The sequence below is a fragment of the Gopherus flavomarginatus genome, chromosome 3 (assembly GCF_025201925.1).
Source record: "Gopherus flavomarginatus isolate rGopFla2 chromosome 3, rGopFla2.mat.asm, whole genome shotgun sequence".
In the NCBI taxonomy this organism is placed as follows: domain Eukaryota; kingdom Metazoa; phylum Chordata; order Testudines; family Testudinidae; genus Gopherus; species Gopherus flavomarginatus.
The window spans coordinates 270,403,812-270,426,467 of record NC_066619.1 but is presented as its reverse complement, the minus strand read 5'-3'; the positions used below and the strand labels follow the sequence as shown (position 1 = coordinate 270,426,467).

The window sequence follows — 22,656 nt, the reverse complement described above, 5'->3', positions numbered from 1 at the left end:
GATGTTTAACAAAACCAGCCCCAGAACTGACCGCTGGGGCACTCCGCTTGATACCAGCTGCCAACTAGACATCTAGCTGTTAATCACTACCCATTGGTCCCCATGATCTAGCCAGCTTTCTATCCACCTTACAGTCCATTCATCCAGTCCATACTTCTTTAACTTGCTGGCAAGAATGCTGTGGGAGACCGTATCAAAAGTTTTTTCCTAAAGTCAAGATATATCACGTCCACTGCTTTCCCCGTATCCACAGAACCAGTTATCTCATCATAGAAGGCAACCAGGTTGGTCAGGCTTGACTTGTCCTTGTTGAATCCATGTTGACTGTTCCTGATCACCTTCCTCTCCTCCAAGTCTTACTACAGTGAACATTGAAGCTAGTCTTGAATTAGAAAACTGATTTGGATTCATCCCCCTAATATTGCCAAAATTAAATGAATCCAATTGTTAGATGCCAGTTTCTGAAACAGATGAGGCAACTCTTATGAGGACTTTGTAAGATAGAAAGATTTAAAAATTAAGTTTCACCACAACTGTAAAATAACTTTTAGCCTAGAAACGCTGAGCCTAATTCTAATCTCACTTATGCTAGTGTAAATAGTAACTCCACTGTAACCAATGAAGTTGAAAGCTGGTATGAGATCAACTTTAGGTCCTGCAAATTAGTTCTAATGTTTGTTAGGGATGACTCATTTGGGGCCCAGTTCAAAAAACACTTAAGCACATTGACTTCAGTGAGACTTAAGGACATGCATAAAGTGTCTTTCTGAATTGAGACCTTCGTTATAAATAAAAGTGTCTTCCTCATATATTAGACTATATGGAGTCTACAAAGTGCAGAGAGCTTCAGTGTTGGGGAGTGACAGACAGAGAACCACATGAGTGGGAGGAATAGGATGGAGGAAGACAAACACCCAGAGGTCAGTTATAGGAGTGATTGGGAAGCAGAGAACTATGTGGAGGTGACTACAAGTGCACAAATAAAGTGGATATAAAATGTCCTTGGATGCCCAATATGTACATAAATTCCTTATCAAGACTTCCTTCACTCAAATATTTCCATCTTGTATGCAAGGTGTGATGGATGTGGGAGTTGTGAGCAGAGTGAAGGTTCTTTGGGATCACTGAACTTAAGGTTACCAGATGTCCTGATTTTTATAGGGACAGTCTCAATATTTGGGACTTTTTTTACATGGGCTCTTATTACAGCCCCCCCCTCCCCCCGATTTTCCTGTCCCGATTTTTAACACTTGCTATCTGGTCACCCTAATTGAACTGCATATTTCTGTCTTTTTAAGACATTGCCTTAAAACTTTTTCCAGACTTTCTAATATTTTGTGGGTTTTGAGAATACTACATCATTCAACACATAGGTCCTCCCCCACATTAAGTAATAGATGTTTACTGCCTTTGCTCCAGGGTAATAAAGGGGTTTTGGGGTGGAGGTTGTTGGGTTTTTTTTTGACCTGGAAATAGTTCTGCTTTTCATACAATGATTATTTTTCATGAGATCTCTCTAGTTTTAAAATAAGTTTTCAGTATATTGCTTTTAATTTCCTGAAGAAACTTCCTGTAAATACTTGTTAGCTGATAGCAGGGTCAAAAAGAAGAGTTAGCTTTTGAACCTAGAAGAAAAATTGCTACAAAGTTCAGTTGGCTGTATTCCCTAGTCTACAGTATACTGCAGTCTGTCGTCACTCCAGACCCTGCTCCTTTGCTGCTAATAAAAAGCAAAACAAACAAGCCTGAGAGCATACACTGAACAGTAGTTTAACTGTTTGTCTTACTTTATTTTACCTCATCTGCTACACAGTAAGGTTATCGAGATAATGTCAGTGTTGACCATGGCATTATTTATTTTAAGCAGTTTTTGGCCCACTTTGACTTATAAAGTCAAGTCGCAACTGAAATTACAACGGTAGGCAGAGGCAGACTAGGGGTTTATGGGGCTGTGAGCCAGACCAAGTGGGGGACGCTCCCCACCCCTTCTTCCTGCAGTCCCTCTTGTCCCCCCAGCGCTCCTGCCAGGGAGCAGAGTCCGGGTGCGGGGGTGCCCCAATTGGCCGGGGCCCCATTGGCCTAGTGGCTAATCCACCACTGGGTGTAAGGTGATAATATTAAATGGGAAACTGGGGAAGACAAGTTGTTTGGAAATGAAGGACACCAGTCAGTCAAGCTTCCACAACATTTTAAGAATGTCTACACAACATAGCAGTTATCACTAGTTGTAGAGCCCTAGATTATTATAATTCATTAATATATCTGTGTGTGTACAAGGAGGGAAAATTTTAACGGCCTGCCAGCTTGTAAAAACTTTAATTTTTACTGAGAGAAGTTGTTGTTAAAGACCAACATGCATGTGGGTTTTTTTAAGTGCTCTTCTGCCTACTGAGCCCAGTTCTTAGCCAGCTGATTCCCGTGGGGTTGTATAAGTTCACAGTGAGTACAGAACTTTGTTTATGGGCAAAAAAGTATATCTATGTTCTTTATTTTGCCAGATTTTCTTCTCAGCATCGATTTTGGGCACCCAGTGAAATGGAGGAAGAGGTGGAAAACAAAGAAGTAGCCGAAATGTTGAAAAGTAGATGCATAACTTTTTCTGGCAAGTTTGAACCGGTGAAACATAAATGTCGAGCGCCTATGCCTGATGGGAGACTATGTGAAAGACAAGATAGGATTAAGGTGTGCACTTAATATCATAATTTCTAGAATATGCCATACATAGAAAGGTTCTCATCAAAATATTTGTTCAAGAGTTTACATCTCATTGCAAACAAGGCTAAAGTGAGTGAAAATTCATGTTCAAAGAAATCTCCACTTGGTTAGCTCAGCTAGTCATCTTTATCTTGCACATGGGAAGCACATTGTTCTAAGAGAAAATTGTAAATATGTTTTGAATTGAGCTTTGAAGTATATTCGGCATTGCTGCATCTGTTTGTGTCTACAAAGTTGCAACAATATGACTTCATTTATGATGAATGTCTCTGGGTCCAATGTCATAAATCACAAATAAGTGTCTACTTCAGCAATTGGGGGAAGTATTTTTATTTATGGGGCACCTAGTTTAAATATCAAATATTTAATGCAAGGTTTCCTTATCTTTGCTATAAATAAAAGCTTACATTATACTAAAAAATGGAAATTGGGTTTTAAAACTCTTACTTTTCACACTTTCTGCTCTTTGCTGTTGTACATTTCTGTCCATTTGGATAATGAAAATAGACTGATTTCACTTTTTTTGGTGGTAATTTCTACTCTGTTACAGTTGCAGGGTTTCATTTTAAAAATGTTATATTTGAGTTCCAAAACATTGCAGGGAATATTTGTTTAATAGGAATGTATGTTAAAGGTTTGTAGTATGGAAAAATTTAGCTACTGTAATTTTAAAAAAAATCTAGAGCTATTCTGCTGCACTTAACTAGGTGTTTATACTATGCTCATTACTGTGGTATCTGAGCATATGACAAGGAAACAGCGCCTTGTAGTTGTTTGCTGGGTGGTTCTTCCTTCTCCTCATTCAGTGCAGGGGTGTGTTTGAAATTAGTGGCTTTTTCAAAACATTATAATCCTTGTTGAGGGGACAGCAAAGAGATGGGCTTTTATGAGAGATTAATTTTTTTTTATAAAGCTTAAATTATTGGACAAATTTGAACAATGTTTCCTTAACATTAAACATTTTGCTTGAATATTACATACTGTGTTTGCCATTATTAAAGGGTGTGAATGGGTTGAAATACTTAAAATGAAATTCCTACATGGTCAGGGATTTAGCTTTACAAATACAGAATTAAAACCCTGGTTTCAGAGTTGACAGGGCAGCATTCTGTCTGTTAAAGGCCTGTTATTTATTGCTATTGTTCTCGGAGTTCATTTCATTAAGGGCTCAATCCCGTGGGGCTGTGAGTGCCTTTAACTCCCACTGAAGTCTGTTTATGGTTTCAGTGGCAATTTAGGGCTCTCAGCACCTCAAAAGAGGTGCTTATAATCCAGTCTAATATGCCAGTACAAAGTGTATCCTTTAATTCCTAGAATTGACTACTAGCAACATGAGATTACATAGAAATGTTTATTCTCTAACTCGTGTCATTTTTTTCTTCCCTCAGTGCCCTTTCCATGGGAAGATAATCCCTCGGGATGACTCTGGGAATCCCATTAATCCAGAGGACAAAATGAGAGAAGAAAAGAAGAGGTTTGAGAAGCAGGCAGAACAGCCAGGTTTGTGTGAGAGATTAATTGGAAAGGTGTCAAAGTGTTTGAGGGAGCTGAGAGGTTCACTCTGAACATAAGCGTAGATATTAAGGGTGCTTTTTTACTATATCCATTCACTGAAGTAATCTTGCTTTGTAGTTATAACTTCATACTGTAACAGACAAGGATTTGGAAGAAAACTATGCAAGATACGATCAGTGTGACCATAATTCACTGAACAACAAAATTGTTATCAGGCCATCATGTTAGCTACGTAATGCTGAGCTGATGCTAGAAAACAAGGTTAAAGGTAAGGTTTTGGGTGTCTCAGTTCTTTGGGTTATAGAAACATTGGACCAAGACTGTCAAAAGCCACTGTGATTTTTGGCTGCCCAGCTTGAAACAGAAAGTGCTGAGCACCTACCACCTGAAAATCAGGTCCCTGGAGGGTGTCACAAATTGGGCACCCAAAAATAACTAATTCTTCCTCAAGTTGTGTCCCTATGGGTGCTACACTGTAGGCGTTTTTGCGTCCCTCCACTGCTGATCAGAGAACTTGGTAGCAATGCCAGTTCGGCCCGCACATGAGCTGTCCTCCTCCTTGTGCTCTGCCACAAGTCTAGCCAGCATTGCATGGGCAAACCCTCCTCAGTTCCTTCTCAATTGCCCATGGCCAGAGACAGAACTTTTAGCTGTCTATCAGATTAACAACTCTCTAAATACCTGTTCATCATTCCTTTTAGTTTCTTTTCTGACTATTACTTAGTTTGCTTTGAGTTTCTTTCCTTTTGTTCCTTTAAAAAAATTTTTTAAAGAATGTTTTTAATTTTAATTTCAATTTTTATTCACCTCTTCCTCTTTCCCTTGTCCGTGGACCATCCCAGGACAGAGTATGCCCAGTTCACCAGGCTTTGAGAGGTGTCTCAACTGCAAAGAAGCCATCTTGGTGATGGACGGACATTTACATTGTGTCCGTTGCCTCCTAGAGTTTCCCCAGAAGTGTGGTTTATGCCACAGTTGAAACCATGGTCCCAGAAGGACAGAGAGCTGAGGCTTTAACTGTCTTCTAATGAAGCAGCAAAGAATCCTGTGGCACCATCAACCTCATGAAGAAACTTTCACAAATACAGACAGTTATCTTCCTTTCCAAATGCAAACGGATGGACATCATACCAAATGGACTAAAGGTAAAAAATCCACTGCTATCTACATTCTACACAGACCACAGTGAGAGATTATGCCATACCCTGTCAAAGAAACTGAGGAACCACCTGATCAGCATCCTATACAGCAAACAGGAAAACATCAAAAAAAAGCTCTCCAACCTGGAGACTCTCATTAATAACCAAACTTCTATACAAACGGACTTCACTAGAATAAGACAGGAGATCTACATTACTCACTTCACCTCTCTACAAAGGAAAAAGAACTGTCTAAACTCCTACTTGCCACATGGGGCCACAACCGTGGTACTCCTAACCCACCCAGCAATATCGTCAATCTATCCAACTACACACTCAGCCCAGAAGAAAAGTCTCTCCTATCTCGTGGACTCTCTTTCTGCCCTGCCACCCCCACCAACATGATACAGTTCTGCAGCGATCTGGAAGACTACTTTCGCCGTCTCCGACTCAAAGAATACTTTCAGGACAACGCTGAACAGCGCACTGATACACAGTTACCCTCCCACCAACAGCACAAGAAGAACAACTCCACATGGACTCCTCCTGAGGGTCAAAATGACAGTCTGGACCTATACAGGGAATGCTTCCCCCGACGTGCACAGGCAGAAATTTGGAAAAACAACATCGCTTGCCTCATAACCTAAGTCGTGCAGAACGCAATGCCATCCACAGCATCAGAAACCACCCTGACATTATAATCAAAGAGACTGATAAAGGAGGTGCTGTTGTCATCATGAACAGGTCAGACTACCAAAAGGAGGCTGCAAGACAACTCTCCAATACCAAATTCTACAGGCCACTTCCCTCAGGTCCCACTGAGGAATCTGCACCATCTACTCAGGACAGTCCCTACACTAACACCGGAACAAATCAACATATCCTTAGAGCCCCGACCAGGGTTATTCTATCTACTGCCCAAGATCCACAAACCTGGAAATCCTGGACGCCCCATCATCTCGGGCATTGGCACTCTCACTGAAGGACTGTCTGGATATGTGGACTCTCTACTCAGACCCTATGCCACCAGCACTCCCAGCTATCTCCGTGACACCACTGATTTCCTGAGGAAACTACATGGCATTGGTGACCTTCCAGAAAACACCATCCTAGCCACCATGGATGTAGAGGCTCTCTACACAAACATCCCACACACAGATGGAATACAAGCTGTGAGGAACTGTATCCCTGATGATGCCACAGCACAACTGGTTGCTGAGCTCTGTGCCTTTATCCTCACACACAACTATTTCAAATTTGATGACTATATATATCTCCAGATCAGTGGCACCACTATGGGCACCCGCATGGCCCCACAATATGCCAATATTTTTTTGGCCGACCTGGAACAACGCTTCCTTAGCTCTCGTCCACTCATGCCCCTTCTCTACCTATGCTACATTGATGACATCTTCATCATTTGGACCCATGGGAAGGAGACTCTGGAAAAATTCCACCACAATTTCAACAGCTTCCACCCCACCATCAACCTCAGCCTGGACCAATCTACACGGGAGGTGCACTTCCTAGACACCATGGTACAAATAAGTGATGATCACATTAACACCACCCTATACCAAAAACCTACTGACCGCTATGCCTACCTTCATGCCTCCAGCTTCCATCCCGGGCACACCACACGATCCATTGTCTACAGCCAAGCACTGAGGTACAACCACATCTGCTCTAACCCCTCAGACAGAGACCAACACCTACAAAATCTCCACCAAGCATTCTCAAAACTACAATACCCGCACGAGAAAATAAACAAACAGATCAACAGAGCCAGACGTGTACCCAGAAGCCTCCTACTGCAAGACAAACCCAAGAAAGAAACCAACAGGACTCCACTGGCCATCACATACAGTCCCCAGCTAAAACCCCTCCAATGCATCATCAGGGATCTACAACCTATCCTGGACAATGATCTCACACTTTCACAGGCCTTGGATGGTAGGCCAGTCCTCGCCCACAGACAACCTGCCAACCTGAAGCATATTCTCACCAGTAACTGCACACCACAGCTTAGTGACACTAGCTCAGGAACCAATCCATGCAACAAACCTCAATGCCAACTCTGCCCACATATCTACACCAGCGACACCATCACAGGACCTAACCAGATCAGCCACACCATCGCCTGTTCATTCACCTGCACGTCCACCAATGTAATATACGCCATCATATACCAGCAATGCCCCTCTGCTATGTACATCGGCCAAACTGGACAGTCTCTACGGAAAAGGATAAATGGACGCAAATCAGATATTAGGAATGGCAATATACAAAAACCTGTAGGAGAACACTTCAACCTCCCTGGCCACACAATAGCAGATCTTAAGGTGGCCATCCTGTAGCAAAAAAACTTCAGGACCAGACTTCAAAGAGAAACTGCTGAGCTTCAGTTCATCTGCAAATTTGACACCATCAGCTCAGGATTAAACAAAGACTGTGAATGGCTTGCCAGCTACAAAACCAGTTTCTCCTCCCTTGGTTTTCACACCTCAACTGCCAGAACAGGGCCTCATCCTCCCTGATTGAACTAACCTCATTATCTCTAGCTTGCTTCTTGCTTGCATATATATACCTGCCCCTGGAAATTTCCATTACAAGCATCCGATGAAGTGGGTATTCACCCACGAAAACTCATACTCAAAACGTCTGTTAGTCTATAAGGTGCCACAGGATTCTTTGCTGCTTTTACAGATCCAGACTAACATGGCTACACCTCTGATACTTGTCTTCTAATGGAAGCAGCTCTCCAACCGCCTTCAGACCCACCTCAAGATTCACCACAGCCCTCTATATCCAAAGGAAGTGAGCCTAAAAAGGCAACAATCAGCTATTCACATAAGGCTTCTAAAACGGGAGTCCTCAGAGCATACCCCGAATCAGCCCAAAAAGATCACCAACTTGTTCAGTATCATTGTTACTGATGGCATTGAAGCTGTCCCAAAGAGCACATTGGACTGCCTAAGGGACCCAGTGGCCGCAAGCAATGAAACATCAGTACTGACTGGTGTCAAGTATCAGAAGGGTAGCCGTGTTAGTCTGGATCTGTAAAAGCAGCAAAGAGTCCTGTGGCAACTTATAGACTAACAGATGTTTTGGAGCATGAGCTTTCGTGGGTGAATACCCACTTCGTCAGATGCATGTATTCACCCACGAAAGCTCATGCTCCAAAACGTCTGTTAGTCTATAAGGTGCCACAGGACTCTTTGCTGCTAGTACTGACTGGACGAGGCAAAGACCTTGCCTTGGGGAAGATTCCATTGGTGCAGACAATGACGTCAGTACTGTCAACGTATGCCAAACATAGTTGGATCATTTAACCAAACTACATCACCAATTCCATCAGTACAGTTGTCCTGGCATTAACCACCACAGATACTGGTATCTATGACATCACAAGACTTCAGATACTCAAGAGACCTCACAGTGTCTCATGTTCCTGAGTTTCTTCTATTCAGTACCAAGGCCCTGGTACCAAGTTTGCCTTGAGCTCCAGATTCCCCTTTGACATCAGGCTGTGCAGCCCCAGTCTCCAGTGGGGAGTCAGATAGTGAGCAGGAGGAGGTAGTCTCCCATCACTCCTTTCAGTACCTTATTGTGCCCATTACCAATCTGGACCTCCCTCGCCATACTGTCAATCTGACCTTCAGCCTCCCTGGTATGGTCAAGCATGGTACCAACCACTGGGACCCTTCCCACCATATCAATGGCATTACTGAGATCTGTGGTAGGCATATAGACATCATGCCTCCTGAAGTTCTAGTATGGCCCACCAAGAACCTATGAGGCACCCTCTCTCTGCCTCTGTATCCAGAGCCTCCTGAAGAGATGAAGGAAGAACAGAAGGTCAACACTGAGGAAGAGGTTGTGCCTCAGACTAACATCTCATCTTCCTTACCAGATTGAGGTAGTGATGTTCCCTCCACCATCATTAGCGGATGACTTTAAACTTTTTCAAGACCTAGCTCAGAAAGTGGCAAACACACTGCAGTTACCACGACAGGAGGTTACATAATCACACCATAAATTACTGCACTCCTCTTCCTCCTCAAGAGTAGCTCTTCCCATCAACAAGGCTCTCTTGGACCCAGCCAAAACTATATCGCGGACATCTGCATCGGCCCAGCCAACCTGTAACCAGGCCGATAAGAAATATTATGTACCAGTGAAGGGGACAGAATTTATTTTCTCCCATCCACTCCCTAATTCGATAATTGAAGAAGTGGTACACTCCAGAGGTTGACAACATCAGAAATCCACCCTCTGTAATAGGATTTGGAAACACCTCTACGTATTTGGCAGAAAAGCTTATTCTTCCTCCACGCTTCAATTCCACATCACAAATTACCAGGCCTTAATGGCAAAATATGACTATCAACTATTCAAAACTCAATTCCTTTATTGAACAGCTTCCAAAATCTCACAGAGATCAATTGAGAGCCATCTTCAACAAAGGAGAACTGGTAGCCAGGACAACACTTTAATTAGTGCTCGACACAGCTGATATGGCGGTATGTTCCATCTCCACTGCTGTTGTGGTGCAGCAAGCCTCTTGGCTACACTTATCGGGCTTCCCCAAGGAAGAGCAGACAACCATGGAGGACTTTCCCTTCAAGGGCACAAAATTGTTCACAGAAAAGATGGATCCTTCCTTCCGTACACTTAGGTTCCAGGGCTACTCTTTTGTCGCTAAGAATTTACACATCTGGGAAGAAGAGAAAATACAGTCCTCAGCCTTCATTCAGAATTTGCTTGGCACACTACTCAACCCAACACTTGTATGAGCCACAAAGGAAGAAATCTAGGTTCTCAAAATGTGCAAACTATTGGGCCCATAACCTACTTCCCAACCATCCACCTCAAAACATCAGTTTTGATGGGTTTGGCTGGGTGCCATCAGACCACCCCTTCAACACCATCTAATGCTGTCTGAGCATTTGCATCCCTATGGATATCTCCTCGCCCTGTTCCGCAGCACCTGGGAATGGATAATATCTGATAAGTGGGTGCAAGAGAATATTCGTGATGGGTACTCAATTGACTTCTCCTCATTTCCCCCGACTCCCTTCCCCATCCCTCTTTAGGGACCTTCTCACGAGAACCTGTTACAACAAGAGAGAGACCACCTCCTCAGTGTAGGAGCCATAGAACCCGTACCTCAACATCTACACAGCAAAGGGTTTTTACTCTTATTTCCTGTTACCCAAGAAAAAGGGAGATTGGAGACCCGTACCAGACCACAGAGCACTCAACAAATTAGTCAAGCCTCAAAAATTCAAGATGGTCACTTTAGCAGCGATTTTTTCCAGCATCGGAACAGGGAGATTAGTTCTCAGCCATCAGCCTTGAGGATGCTTATTTCCATATTTTAATTTTGCCATCCCACAGACAATATCCCAGATTTACCCTAAAATAAGACCACTGCCTACACAGAGTACTCCTCTTTGGCCTCTCATCCGCTCCCAGAGTATTCCTCAAAGTCCTATCTATAGTGGCAGCCCACCTAGATCATGATCTATCCGTACTTGAGCGATGGTTTTCTAAGGGAGGCGCTCTCGACAAAACTCAGCGGGTTACCTGTACGACTATGGACTTTATTCACAAACCTGGGCCTACCAAATCAACATACAAAAATTCACAGATATTAGAAGTCATAGAAGCTGATCTCGACTCTGTCCGAGTGCGAGCATTTCTTACAGAACACAGATTCCTCAGTCTCTCCATTCTCATAGAGACATTGCAAACCAGCCCTCAAATATCGTCTAGACATTGTCTTCATCTTCTAGGTCACAGGGCCACAGGCACATTTGTGATAGCTCATCCTAGACTTCTCATGAGATGCCTCCAGTCATGGTTCACCTCGGTTTACAAACTGAATAAAGACAGCCTGGACAAACCACTATTGCTACCCGCCAAGGTAAACCAATCCTTGAACTGGCCAACATCTGCATGGGGATCCCATTTGCACACCTTCCTCTGTCCCTTCTCCTCACCACTGACACATCCCTTATAGGGTGGGGTGCACTTCTCAACCACCTCACAGTACAGAGCAAATGATCACCCTCCAAAGTGTATCTTCACATCAACCTCCTCGAATTCAGAGTGGTCAGGAACACATGTTCTCACTTCCTTCCACTGATCAGAGACACACACACGAAAGTCATGATGGAGAACATAGCGTGTATGTACTGCATAAATCATCAGGGAGGCACCAGATCACCCTCCCTTTGTGCGGAAGCAGTAAAACTGTGGATCTGGGGTGCATTTCCCACAGTGTTACAATTTCAGCAGCCTACCTACCAGGAGTGCACAACATGAAAACGGACAGTTTCAGCCACAAGTTTCTACACAACCGTGAATGGGAGATGGACTCGACATGTTCCGATGATGGGGAACACCAACAATAGACTTGTTCACCACTTACCTGCACAAGAAATGCCCACAATACTGCTCCAGAGCAGGCATAGGATAGCACTCTTCAGAGGTTGCTCTCCTTCATTTAAAAAAATAAGTCTCTAGCCTCATAGATATGAAGAAAATCTTGAAGACAGAGGGATGAAGTGGGGAAAGTGGAAGGGAAGGGCAAGTCTACCTAAAAAGAGACAGATGAGGGACTCTTGACAACCTCTGCAGATGGCTCTTGAGTAGTAGTCAGGCATCACAAGTAAGGGTAAACCTTGGGCCCTGGTTTGCTTTAATCCATCTGATTTCAGTTGTTTATAACATTACCAACTGCAATCATTTGGGCTGAAATTTCCTGTTTGTTCTGTCTCAAACTGAACCTGGGTTTGGAGCAGGAATTTGAAATTTTGATACCTGGATTGTGCTGTAGTCAAAAAGATGCCTTAGCTGGGTTCAGAGCCAAGAGGAGATCAGGAGTTCTTGTCTCAGCGGTGTCTACTGATGAGTGTTGTTAATTCTATTTGTGCATTTCACAAGCCTTATTACTGAGCCAGAACTCGTATGTCTCTGTCAGGAGGCCACAACTGAGAGGTGGCACAAGGTCATTGCTGGCAGATCTGCGAATAGAACCCAGGTCCTAATATGGCAAATCTGAATCTCATCCACTAAACTACACTGTCTTTCAGAGTGAATGTGCCAAATATGTGTGCATGACTGTACTGTTGGTAAACAATAGACCATTCTGTTCTCCAAAACCAGGAATAGAACTCAACATTCCCAATTCCTAACATTTCTCTGCTGCTTAGCAAATACTGATGAAAGCATGTGTCATGTGTTCCTCCCTAAATCAATGAAAGGGCCACACAGAGAGTAACAGCCTACTTTTGTTCCACTCGTTGTTAGCACAGGAGATAATACTGTGGGTCTAAAGGTCCTCGCCCATGGTTCAACACTGTGGAATTTATGGTTTGCCATTTGTACTTCAAAAAAAGCTAGGAAATTATACAAAAAGCTATGTTTAAAGAATTTTAAGGTTACAAAGTCACATATTCAGGGCTGGTCTACACTACCGCTTAAATTGATGTAACTTTCTTGAAAAAGACGCCCCTCTGAGCGGCACAGGTTACATCGACTTAAGCGCTGTCCACACCGACGCTGTGTTGGCTGGAGATGCTTTCCTCCTGGCGTAGCTTCTGCCCCTCTCAGAAGTGGAGTAATTATGCCAATGGGAGAGCACTCTCCTGTCAGCATAGTGCGTCTTCACCAGACACGCAATAGTGGTGCATTGGTGCAGCTGCGCCAATATAGTGCTGTCATGTAGACTTGGCCTCAGAAGTTAAGAAATGCTAGAATTAAAGTTTTCCGTAGAACCCTAACTCAGCCCTCTTACACGTATGCATCATGAGTCTTCTATTACATGATTACATACTTTTTTCCTATCAGATCCCTGCCTCATTTAATGCACACAATGGACAGTGAATGAGGCAGCAAGTTGTAAGAGGAGAGAGGCTGTTCTCTTGTGTTTAAGGCACTGGGCTGATACCTACGGGAGAAGAGGCCTATTTCTTCCTCCTTCACTGAAGTCCTGTGTGGTGTATATGAAAGCCACACGTGCAAAGGGCCTGAATATTGTTGCAAGGGCAACTTTAATTCTGGCATTTCATTGAGTGCTTGACTTTGCAACCACAATATTCTTTTAATGTAGTTTTTTGTATGAAATACATAACTAAATACATTCATTTCATTGTATTGTATCAGAGGGGTAGCGTGCTAGTCTGGATCTGTAAAAGCAGCAGAGAGTCCTGTGGCACCTTATAGACTAACAGACATATTGGAGCATGAGCTTTCGTGGGTGAATACCCACTTCGTCTCATGCATCCGACGAAATGGGTATTCACCCACGAAAGCTCGTGCTGCAATACGTCTGTTAGTCTATAAGGTGCCACAGGACTCTTTGCTGCATTTCATTGTATTGTTATTGTATGGTGCCTACTCTAAAATCAGTATTTTTAATGTTCCTCTTCTCACTCTATATGAGATCTTTGTTTATTGCTTATACCTAGTAGCACTCACAATGGACTACGCACTTTCTATACAGATACGGTGCAACCCTCTTGAGGAGCTCACATTTTACATAGAGTTACACCATTTTCCTGGAAAACGTTCGATGGCAGCTGTTCCTTTATTTCTGATTAAAGCGAGCTAACGTTTCAACTGGAAGCAATACTGATTTGTAGCAGGTGCTACATCTATGTACCATGGTGATATCACTATAGCATCTACACCACTGTGGTATCATGAATACTGGTTCTGTGTTTTCATTGCCTTAGTGCAGGTATTTGGTATTTTCCTCCCAACTTTACATTTTTATTTACCCTTCCCAGGAGGAAAGTTTGCAAGGAATTCACCTCTAGTATAGTTATGCTTCTGTTTCTGCTTAGTAATACCAGAAATAGCACTTCTGAAACTGGAAAAGATTGTGTGCCTTGTCCATATGTATTCCTGGTATGTTGGTGTCTTATTTGAAGTGAGTCTGGAATCCAATGATTCTTTGATTGTTCGATATTATTAGTTCAGCCACTAGCCTCCCCTGGAACTCTCTTTTCAAAGCATAGATAACAGTAGTTGGCCATCATGACCTAATATCCAAAAATTGCTAACCAGCATAAAGGTACATCTAAGTATAACCCAATAGCTCCGATTTGTGTATAGCAAGAGTGTGGTTGTTTTGTGGGTTTTTTTTAAAGTTTTGACTTTTCTTTATTTTAATTCTGGCAAAATCTACAGACAGAGAAAGGGAGTTATGTTAGTAGCTACTCTTGAGAGGCTAGTTTCAAACTAGAAACAGAACCTAAGGCCAGGCCTACACTCAAAAGTTAAGTCAACCCAGCTACATTGCTGAGGGGCATTGAAAAATTCACACTCCTGAGTGACTTAATTAAGCCAGCCTAACCCCAATGTAGACAGCGGTAGGTCAATGGAAGAATTGTTCTGTCGACCTAGATACTGCCTCTTGGGGAGGTGAATTAACTATGCCAGTGGGAGAACCCCTGTAATTGGCACAGGTAATGTCTATGCTAATGTACTACAGTGGCACAACTGTAGCGTTTCAAGTGTAGACCAGCCCTAATGCTCTGGTGTAAAAAAATCACTCAAACTGTAAACTATTGATTTTTTTTCTGTGAAATTGACATTCCTCTAGGCTAGACATAATACTGATTTTTATTACTGTGTCAGTGTGGTGCTGTTGGTAACATGCTCACCTCTGGCCCAGAAAGATGTGTGCTTGAGTCCCACTCCTGTTCTGACATTACTTTGCTGACCTACTGAATATCATTTTTAAGCTGAAATGTCAAACTGAACTCCCTTCTGCCCACCATTCTCTGCCTGTCTGGTGGGAAGCTAAGGAAACTATGGCACTTAGTTTGCTGGCCAAAACTTCCATTCATTTAATTTAAAGAAAGTTTCTAATGTCTGTGTATTAACTGTTGTTGAGCATATTTGCTCATTGGTCTTAGTATTTGGTTCATTAATTCTTGTCCATAGTTAAGGACTTTTAATTAAGATCTGATGTATTGTTTTAACCAATGTTTAAAAAGTCATGTCTTTCCTGCAAGTGACTTGTAACAGCATTACCAAGCACGTCAGTGTAGCTGTGAGGATTGTGCACATGTTCACAACACAAGGTAGTTTAGAGTCTAAAATAACCCACCTGATACTACACATACTTTGTTCTTACAGTTGGTACTGTGATTCCACACATTAGTGACCACACACTGCAAAATGAGGATCAGTCATGGTCAAGAGTGTAGTTCATTCATTGCACAAAGACCCTGAGAGTGTTGGGTGTTGCGGTTATGTACAACAACAGTTTGTGGAGGAGACAGGAATAGCATGCACCTATTCCACCTTTTCCAGTAGCTCTGTCCATTTCCTAACTAGGCTTGTAAGGCTGAAAGAACAGGATGTTTAAGCAATGAGTGGCAGGTTTGTAAAGATGACTGTAAATAAGATGTTACTTTTTTAGGGCCAAGGAAAGGTGCCTTTACTGTTCTAAAGTAATAAACACTTCCCTTCCCTTGCCAAATTAAACTGTTTTTATTTTACTCTTAAGTACAAAATTGGTCCTTTACTAGTAATTTCTAATACAGGCCAGAATATAAAGACTTCCTGAGGGAACTAATCTGGTTCCTTTTATTTAAATGTATATAGATCTAATTAATGTTTGCTGCTTTTGATTTCAAGTGCATGAATTTGTAATAGGTACTCCCAAGAAGTCTCTGCTTATCAGAAACTTTAGGCTAGCTCAAATCACGGGTTTCCTATGTTCTTCACTCTACTGGAAGGTAGGTTAATTTTTATCCCCATATGACTGAATGGAAAAACAATTATGAAAAAGTAATATAGTCCATATGGTAATGACCAGTGTATGTCTTGGCAATACGGTCACTACTGAGATATTTTAGAAAAGTGAGGCTTGAACATTATTAAATTAAAACTTACTTTAAACTATTAGATTCCAGCCATATCTTCACAAAACAGTGCTTTAAGCTCTTTGGCCCTGAAACAATGAATCATGAGGGATTACACTGACCCCCTAATCTGCAGTGTTCATCCTTTTCCAATAGTTCGCACACAGGAGCAAATTAAGTGCCTATTTTTTGTGTCAACCCTGAAGAGTATCTGGTTTTTCAGCCCTTAGTGACTTGTTAACAAACAGGTATCAGGACAAGCTGGTGAAGGCAGGCCGCTGGCCAGTCAGATGTGAAATAGCATCTCTTTACTAACTACAGTATTGATTCCCTCCTACCCTTGCAAACTGTGTAATTTTCTTTTCCCTGCTGCTAAACTCAGTAACAATGTATGAAGAGCTTTAGGGGCCCATCAATGCTCAAAAAGGCTGCTCTTCCCTGGCATTCTATTGATTTTTCTCAAAGGCTTTTAAATTGCTCCTTCATTTTACTCAAATGCTCATTTCATCTCTACTGGATGCCGGCATTTTTCGTTGTGTTTAAACAATTGCTCCATTCACTGGGTTCCTAAACTGTGACGCCTTCTTATTACTGGGAGATAAACTGTTTAGACAGTTTTCCTTAATCTTGGATTAATCGTTCCTGTATCTGAATTGTGCTGCTCTGTATTCCTTCACTTCAAAAAATAAACTCTGTGAAGTCTTCTGATCTATCAACTGTGTGGGTTCTATTTTCTCCCTCTATACGTCCCTTTCTCAGTTCATTCCCAGCTCTGCTTTCTTCATCCTTTCGTTTGTTCATAATTTTAATCTCACTCTGTTTTTCTGTGCATAAAATTGATAGGTTAGATCTATCCTTTCCCTGCATAGATGAGTTAATACTCCTGAGCTGTATCATTTTAATGCTACTAAGAGGAATATTTTACCTCTGACCTACCAGAAACAGCATAACCTATATTTTTGTCATAGTTCTTGACCACTTAAGGTATACAAATGAAATTATAGGTTTCTTTATTAATAAAATTTAGCACCTTTTGATTTTTTTCAAAGCTCTGTACAAATGTTAAGTAAACCTAATGTCACCCTTGTGCTATTGCTATTCACAGATGGAGATATTGATCAAGAAAGGTTAGGTGACAAACCCAAGACTATTTGACAAGTTATTGGCAGAGAGAGAACTAGAACTCTGGCGTTCCGGGATTCTAGCATGTTAGTCAGTCTGCTGCTTTTCAAAATTATACTTGCACTAGTTTGTTTCCAATCCATAACTTGATTTTTCTATTTTAAGATTAATTTTCCCATGAATTTGAATTATTTTCAAATGTAGACTATGTCTCTTTTGCCCTGACCAACACCATAATCCTATCTGTTTATATTACACTGACACCTACTGCCCCAGTACAGGACGGGGCCTCATTATGCTAGATTCTGTGCCAAAAAGTAATGACAGTCCCTTCCCCTAAGAGTTTATTTACAATCTAGGTTACTTAGGCCTTTTCCTATTGTGGCACTTAATTGTAGTAGTGTTAACAGTTATTCTAGTTCTGAAACTTGTAAGGCTTTAATAAAATATCAACAGAGGTTTCTGACAGTGCTAAATTGACTCTAGTGCTGTTATAAGAAGAAGAAAGTTGGATTTAGACAATTTAAATTTGAAATGGTGGGATATTTCAGAAGTGAAGGCTTTTCCAGATTCAATATTGAGAGGATGAGAACAAGATCATATTCCTTTTCCTTAGAGTGTGCTATCAAGTCTGTCCGAAATTAGCTATGTATTTTGAAGTAATCTTACTTCCTGACTATGGAAATGCTATTGCATATCTAAGCAACCACTCTTCTCCAAACATGAAATATCCTGGGCGCAATTTTTTTTAAATTCATTTTCCAAAATTTACTTTACATCATAAACTTGTGAGCTCAGACTGGCAGCTTCTTGTTAGATTAAATAATAATAACCTCAGTGTTTAGGCTACTTCTCCATTGTGAAGTGCATTCCCTGGAATTCTGCTATTGCTCTTTTACAAGAAGTTGACTTAGGCCTTACATCCAGAACTGTATTAGCTACCGCGGTTGATATTAGGAAGTATGCCCAATCATCTTGGCCAGGATTTCTGCCCAGAGATCTGTGCTGTAGACTAGTCCTCTTGCACCCATTAGGCTATATAACTTAGATTTCAGACTAAAATCCTTGCAGCAACATGATTCTGCCCTCCTTGTGAACAGGGCCTAATACCACTGGAAACTTGCAAGTTTTAGATGGGGTGGTCTGATCTTTAAAATGTTGTTTTTTTTCCTCTTTAAACAGAGTGGCAAGACCCAGAATTCATGAGAGAGGTTGAAGTAGCTACTGGAGTAGATCTTGGATCCTCTAGATACAGTGGGAAAGGAAAAGGAGGGAAGAACAAAGGGAAGAAGAGGAAATATCCAAATCTGACAGACTTGAAACAGGAGGCTAATACTTCTCGTTCACGTCTGGAGAAGAAAGTCTTCAATAAGTAAGATACTTACCTTATTTGAAACCCCCAACCCCCACTTCATTGCCTTTTTTAACATTTTGATTTTAGTAGCTGTTTCCACCTGAACAAGCAGCAAGGAAAAAGCCCTCACAGCTCGCTGCAGAAAAACGATGCCTTCTGTCTGCCAGAGAGTGGGTGCATGGGGAAACAATAAGCTAATGAACAGGGTTATTCCTCAGGGAACACTTCACCACTGGCATTTATAAAACTGTATAAAGGCCATTTATAAGTCTTCTGCTTGCTTTCCTTGAGCCTCTTGCTGTGTGGCATTGTGCTTCCTCTCTGGAATGTACTTGCAAGATATATAGGATTTGAGAGAGAGAGAGAGAGTTTCAGATGACATGGGATAAATTTCTGTAGCCTCAGTTTCATAACCCAGAATTTGTGATGTAACTCTATAGTATCTGGCCCAATACTTCTTTATAATTCAGTAGTTTAGATGTAATGTAAGTCTAAAAATAAAGGATGTTCCTCTTGGTACAAACAATTTAGAGGTGTGCTCAGGGGTAAGGGTGAACAGCATTGACCAGTAAAAGGGCCTATGTTTGAGCTGTTTTGCTTTTGCCTGCAGTGGAATCTTGGTACTGGTTACTGGGCTGATCTCCCCTGACCTCTGACCACTTGCTAGGTTTCCGGAAGGCCATGTCTTCTCTCTCGCCTCCCATGTTACCATCCTCCATATCTTCTTGACCTTAGAGTTGAACTGTGACCCCAGCTATACCTTAGCTGGACAGAAGTACAACATTTGTGATTTGGGACAAACCAGATCCTAGAGTGTACAACCAGGCTTTGTATTTCCTAGACTCAATTCCTTCTCAGAGCAGTAGTTCAACTGGGAAGGGTTTTGCAGGGTGGCAGGAAGGAGGGTAGTAGCTGCACATCTATTAGCCATCCCAGGCTGCACAAAGTGGTCAGTAGGCAAGGGTAAATGGCGAAGTTGAACAGTGATAGAGAAGAAAGTCAAGCTATAGAGTATAAATGGAAGTAAAAGACTAAAGGAAATGTGTCTCAAATGGTCTTCAATTTCTCTACTAGTCTTATCAAGGAGGGGGGAAAAAGTGTGTCACACTCTGTTCTCCCTCCTTTGTTTCTTATGGCAGGCTGTCACACTGCTTTGCTGTTGCTCTTCTTTACCTTAGTAAAGAATTAGGCATTGGGGTCCACTAAATGTGCAGTAAACCAGTTAGTAAAATAAGCAATTAAAGATAATTAAAGCTGTACAGATCTATGCAGTAAACTTAAACCTGTGCCTGTGTCACATAATAAATAAGAATTTGGTCCAAAGCAGCCAAGCCTGGGAGGAAAGGTTGGTTACTGATCTTCTCCCCTAAAGTCCTAGCTGACAAGAGACATGCTGGCCATTCAGGCACCCAGAATAAAACTACAAGTAGCCTCCATTAGTTCTTACGTACTAGTATTCATCAGGCTTAGTAACTCTCCATTGTAATTGAAATGTCATTATAGTCTGAAAAGTACTTGGTAAAAATAGAGCATTTCTCAACAGATCTGCCCCTAGCATATATTCAGAGTTCTAGCTGCTTACTTCCCTGACACAAATAAATGTACTAGAGTTTATTCTTGTTAGCCCTAATAAGCCATTGCAGCTGTGGGAGAAGGAGCTGGAGCCTCTGTTTCATGTATCCACAGAATCATAAGCTGAATGTCAGTTACAGAATTGTTATTGGTGGTGATGATACAGGTCACAGAGAGAACTCAGGTTGACTTTCAGATCACAGGTTGTGTTGCAGGGCTGGCAAAAACCTTTCAGTTGGACAGCTGGGATCTGAAAATCACCAGCAAAACATGGAAAACATCTTTTACAGAGTCACTTTTCACGGGTTAAGACTTTGCTGAATTTTCCCCCTAAACTTCACCTTTTAAAAATATTACTCTGTGACTGGTTTGTTTTTGAAACTTATAGCTAGTTTCTGCATTCTCACTCAAACTTCCTCCCCGAAAATCTTTCTTCACTTTTATAGCCCAGTCCCATCGTCTTATGTTAGTAGCAGCACAAACAACATGAAGGGAGCTGAAGCATTGTGACCTGGGCTTCTACTGTTCTCATCCCAGCCTCCTGTTCAGGGACTTGGGGAAAAGCACCTCTGCTGTGCAAACCAGGTGAAAAGCTGGTGCAGGAGAGTAGCACACAGCTGGAGAGTTCAGTGCCAACCAGCAAGCAGTGAAGCTGAGCCTCCGTCCCCAGCCCAAATTCCTGTAATCCCAATGGGCCTTTGTTAATACTTCTAGGGAGGGGAATCTTCTGTCTCTCTCACCCTTTTCCGAAGAAGTGAGAGTTGGAGAGTTTGCATGCCCTGCTGAGAGAGAGGCCTGGGTGGAGATTCACAATACTGTTTCCATTCCTCTCCCGTTTCCTCCAACCTATTGCATTCAGGCAGTCACTGCTGCCCTCTGGTGCTGCTGGGGCCACTTTTGCCAACGGCATAGGAAACTGTCTGGACAAGGGAGTATAGGCTGGCACATTTCTCTTTAAAGAGGGCAAATCAGTCAGGGGTCCGAAAATAAGCAATGTGTGCGCAGATGTGTGTGCATATATATTTAAAGATTAAGATTAGTCATTTGTATATTATCAACTTCACTTACTGCCTGCATCTACTGCTCTCACTCGAGGCAAGTTAACTTCAGCTAACACTACAGTGAAGACATGCCCACAGACAGGGGAGGTGTCTCTGCTGTCATAGACTTCCAGTGGAAGGCTGCATCCCATCATCCTGACTTACAAATCTGTTTACTTAGTTTTAGTCTTGTTAAGGAGGAAATTAGACCTTTTTCTTTTTACAGAGATTATTCTCGTGTGAGGCACTCTGATACTGTGACGATGGGTACCATATAAGAACTTGGGTAGAGAAACTTTAGCGTGCTTCAAACAGGGTAGCAGTTGTATGTGCCTAGAAACTTTCGGACACTGACTGGTGTGACCAACGCAAGTGAAACAGAGTAACCAAATTATCAATTCAAGAGGCAAAGTACTAAAAAACCACTGATGCTGGACTATTATGTCCAGAACATCAGATTGTGTTAGTTAAACACCATCCAAGGGATAGCATTTGTTTTAAAATTCTGCATTTTCCGTCATTTGATGCAGTGGGTATTGTAACTAAGAGAAAAAAAAAATTGCTTTTCTGGCTTTTGGTCAAAAAATGGCACATTTTCTATGAAATTCTCATTATCTGGTCTTCGTCAGAGAAGTCAATAAGCCATAAAGTTCTACTAATCAGAATTTCACATCAGCCTTTACAAAATAAATTTAAAAAGCTGTTTTTAGTTTACTGTGCTTCGTGCTAATGATTTTGAGTATGTGTGTGCGCAAGGTGTGGGGAATCAAACCTGTCATGTTTTAATAGGTTTCATGGTTTGCAGCACTAAACAAGATGATAACCTTGGCTCTTTATAACAACCCCAAATTACTTGAAATGTACAGGTGATAAACCCAGGCTCTAGTCTGCCAATAAAGTTAAGTGAAATTGCACACAGATCGTCAGAGTGGGATCTCATTTCATTTACAGTATTGCACAACCGAGTGGTGCTAATGTAAAACCTACATGACATGAAAGTGTCAAGGCCACTGTGCAGTGCTAAAGACTCACTTTTCTCCTACCAATTAGATAATATTTTAAGTGCAAAACCATGATCACATTTTTCTTATTCTGGCAAGAACAGAGCTACAATCCTTGTTAACTTTGCTGGTAGAGTTTTTGTTAAAGGGACACTATTTTCAAGGTGTTTATTTCAGAATATTGACGTCTGTTACAACTGCTGCTGAGAAGAGCTTTACCCTGTCCATTTAAAAGCAGTATTAAAAAGTTTCTTCCGTTTTCAGAGGTTTCAAAATAGTTTTCATAGTGAAGCAGTTAGAGTTCTACAGGGG

The 22,656-nt window shown here is 41.8% G+C and overlaps 1 protein-coding gene across 4 annotated transcripts in view; it reads left to right on the top strand.

The window, feature by feature from the left end:
* UVSSA (UV stimulated scaffold protein A) overlaps positions 1-22,656 on the top strand; it is a 110,676-nt gene that overhangs the window by 83,237 nt on the left and 4,783 nt on the right. For 3 of the 4 annotated variants that reach the window (XM_050947593.1, XM_050947592.1, XM_050947596.1), the window contains 3 exons: positions 2,499-2,682; positions 4,104-4,215; positions 18,560-18,749. In XM_050947593.1, the coding sequence (XP_050803550.1) occupies positions 2,499-2,682; positions 4,104-4,215; positions 18,560-18,749 (486 nt within the window). Of the gene's footprint in view, positions 1-2,498; positions 2,683-4,103; positions 4,216-18,559; positions 18,750-20,749; positions 21,328-22,656 lie in introns of those variants that run through there. The other variant, XM_050947594.1, reaches the window with a different exon arrangement.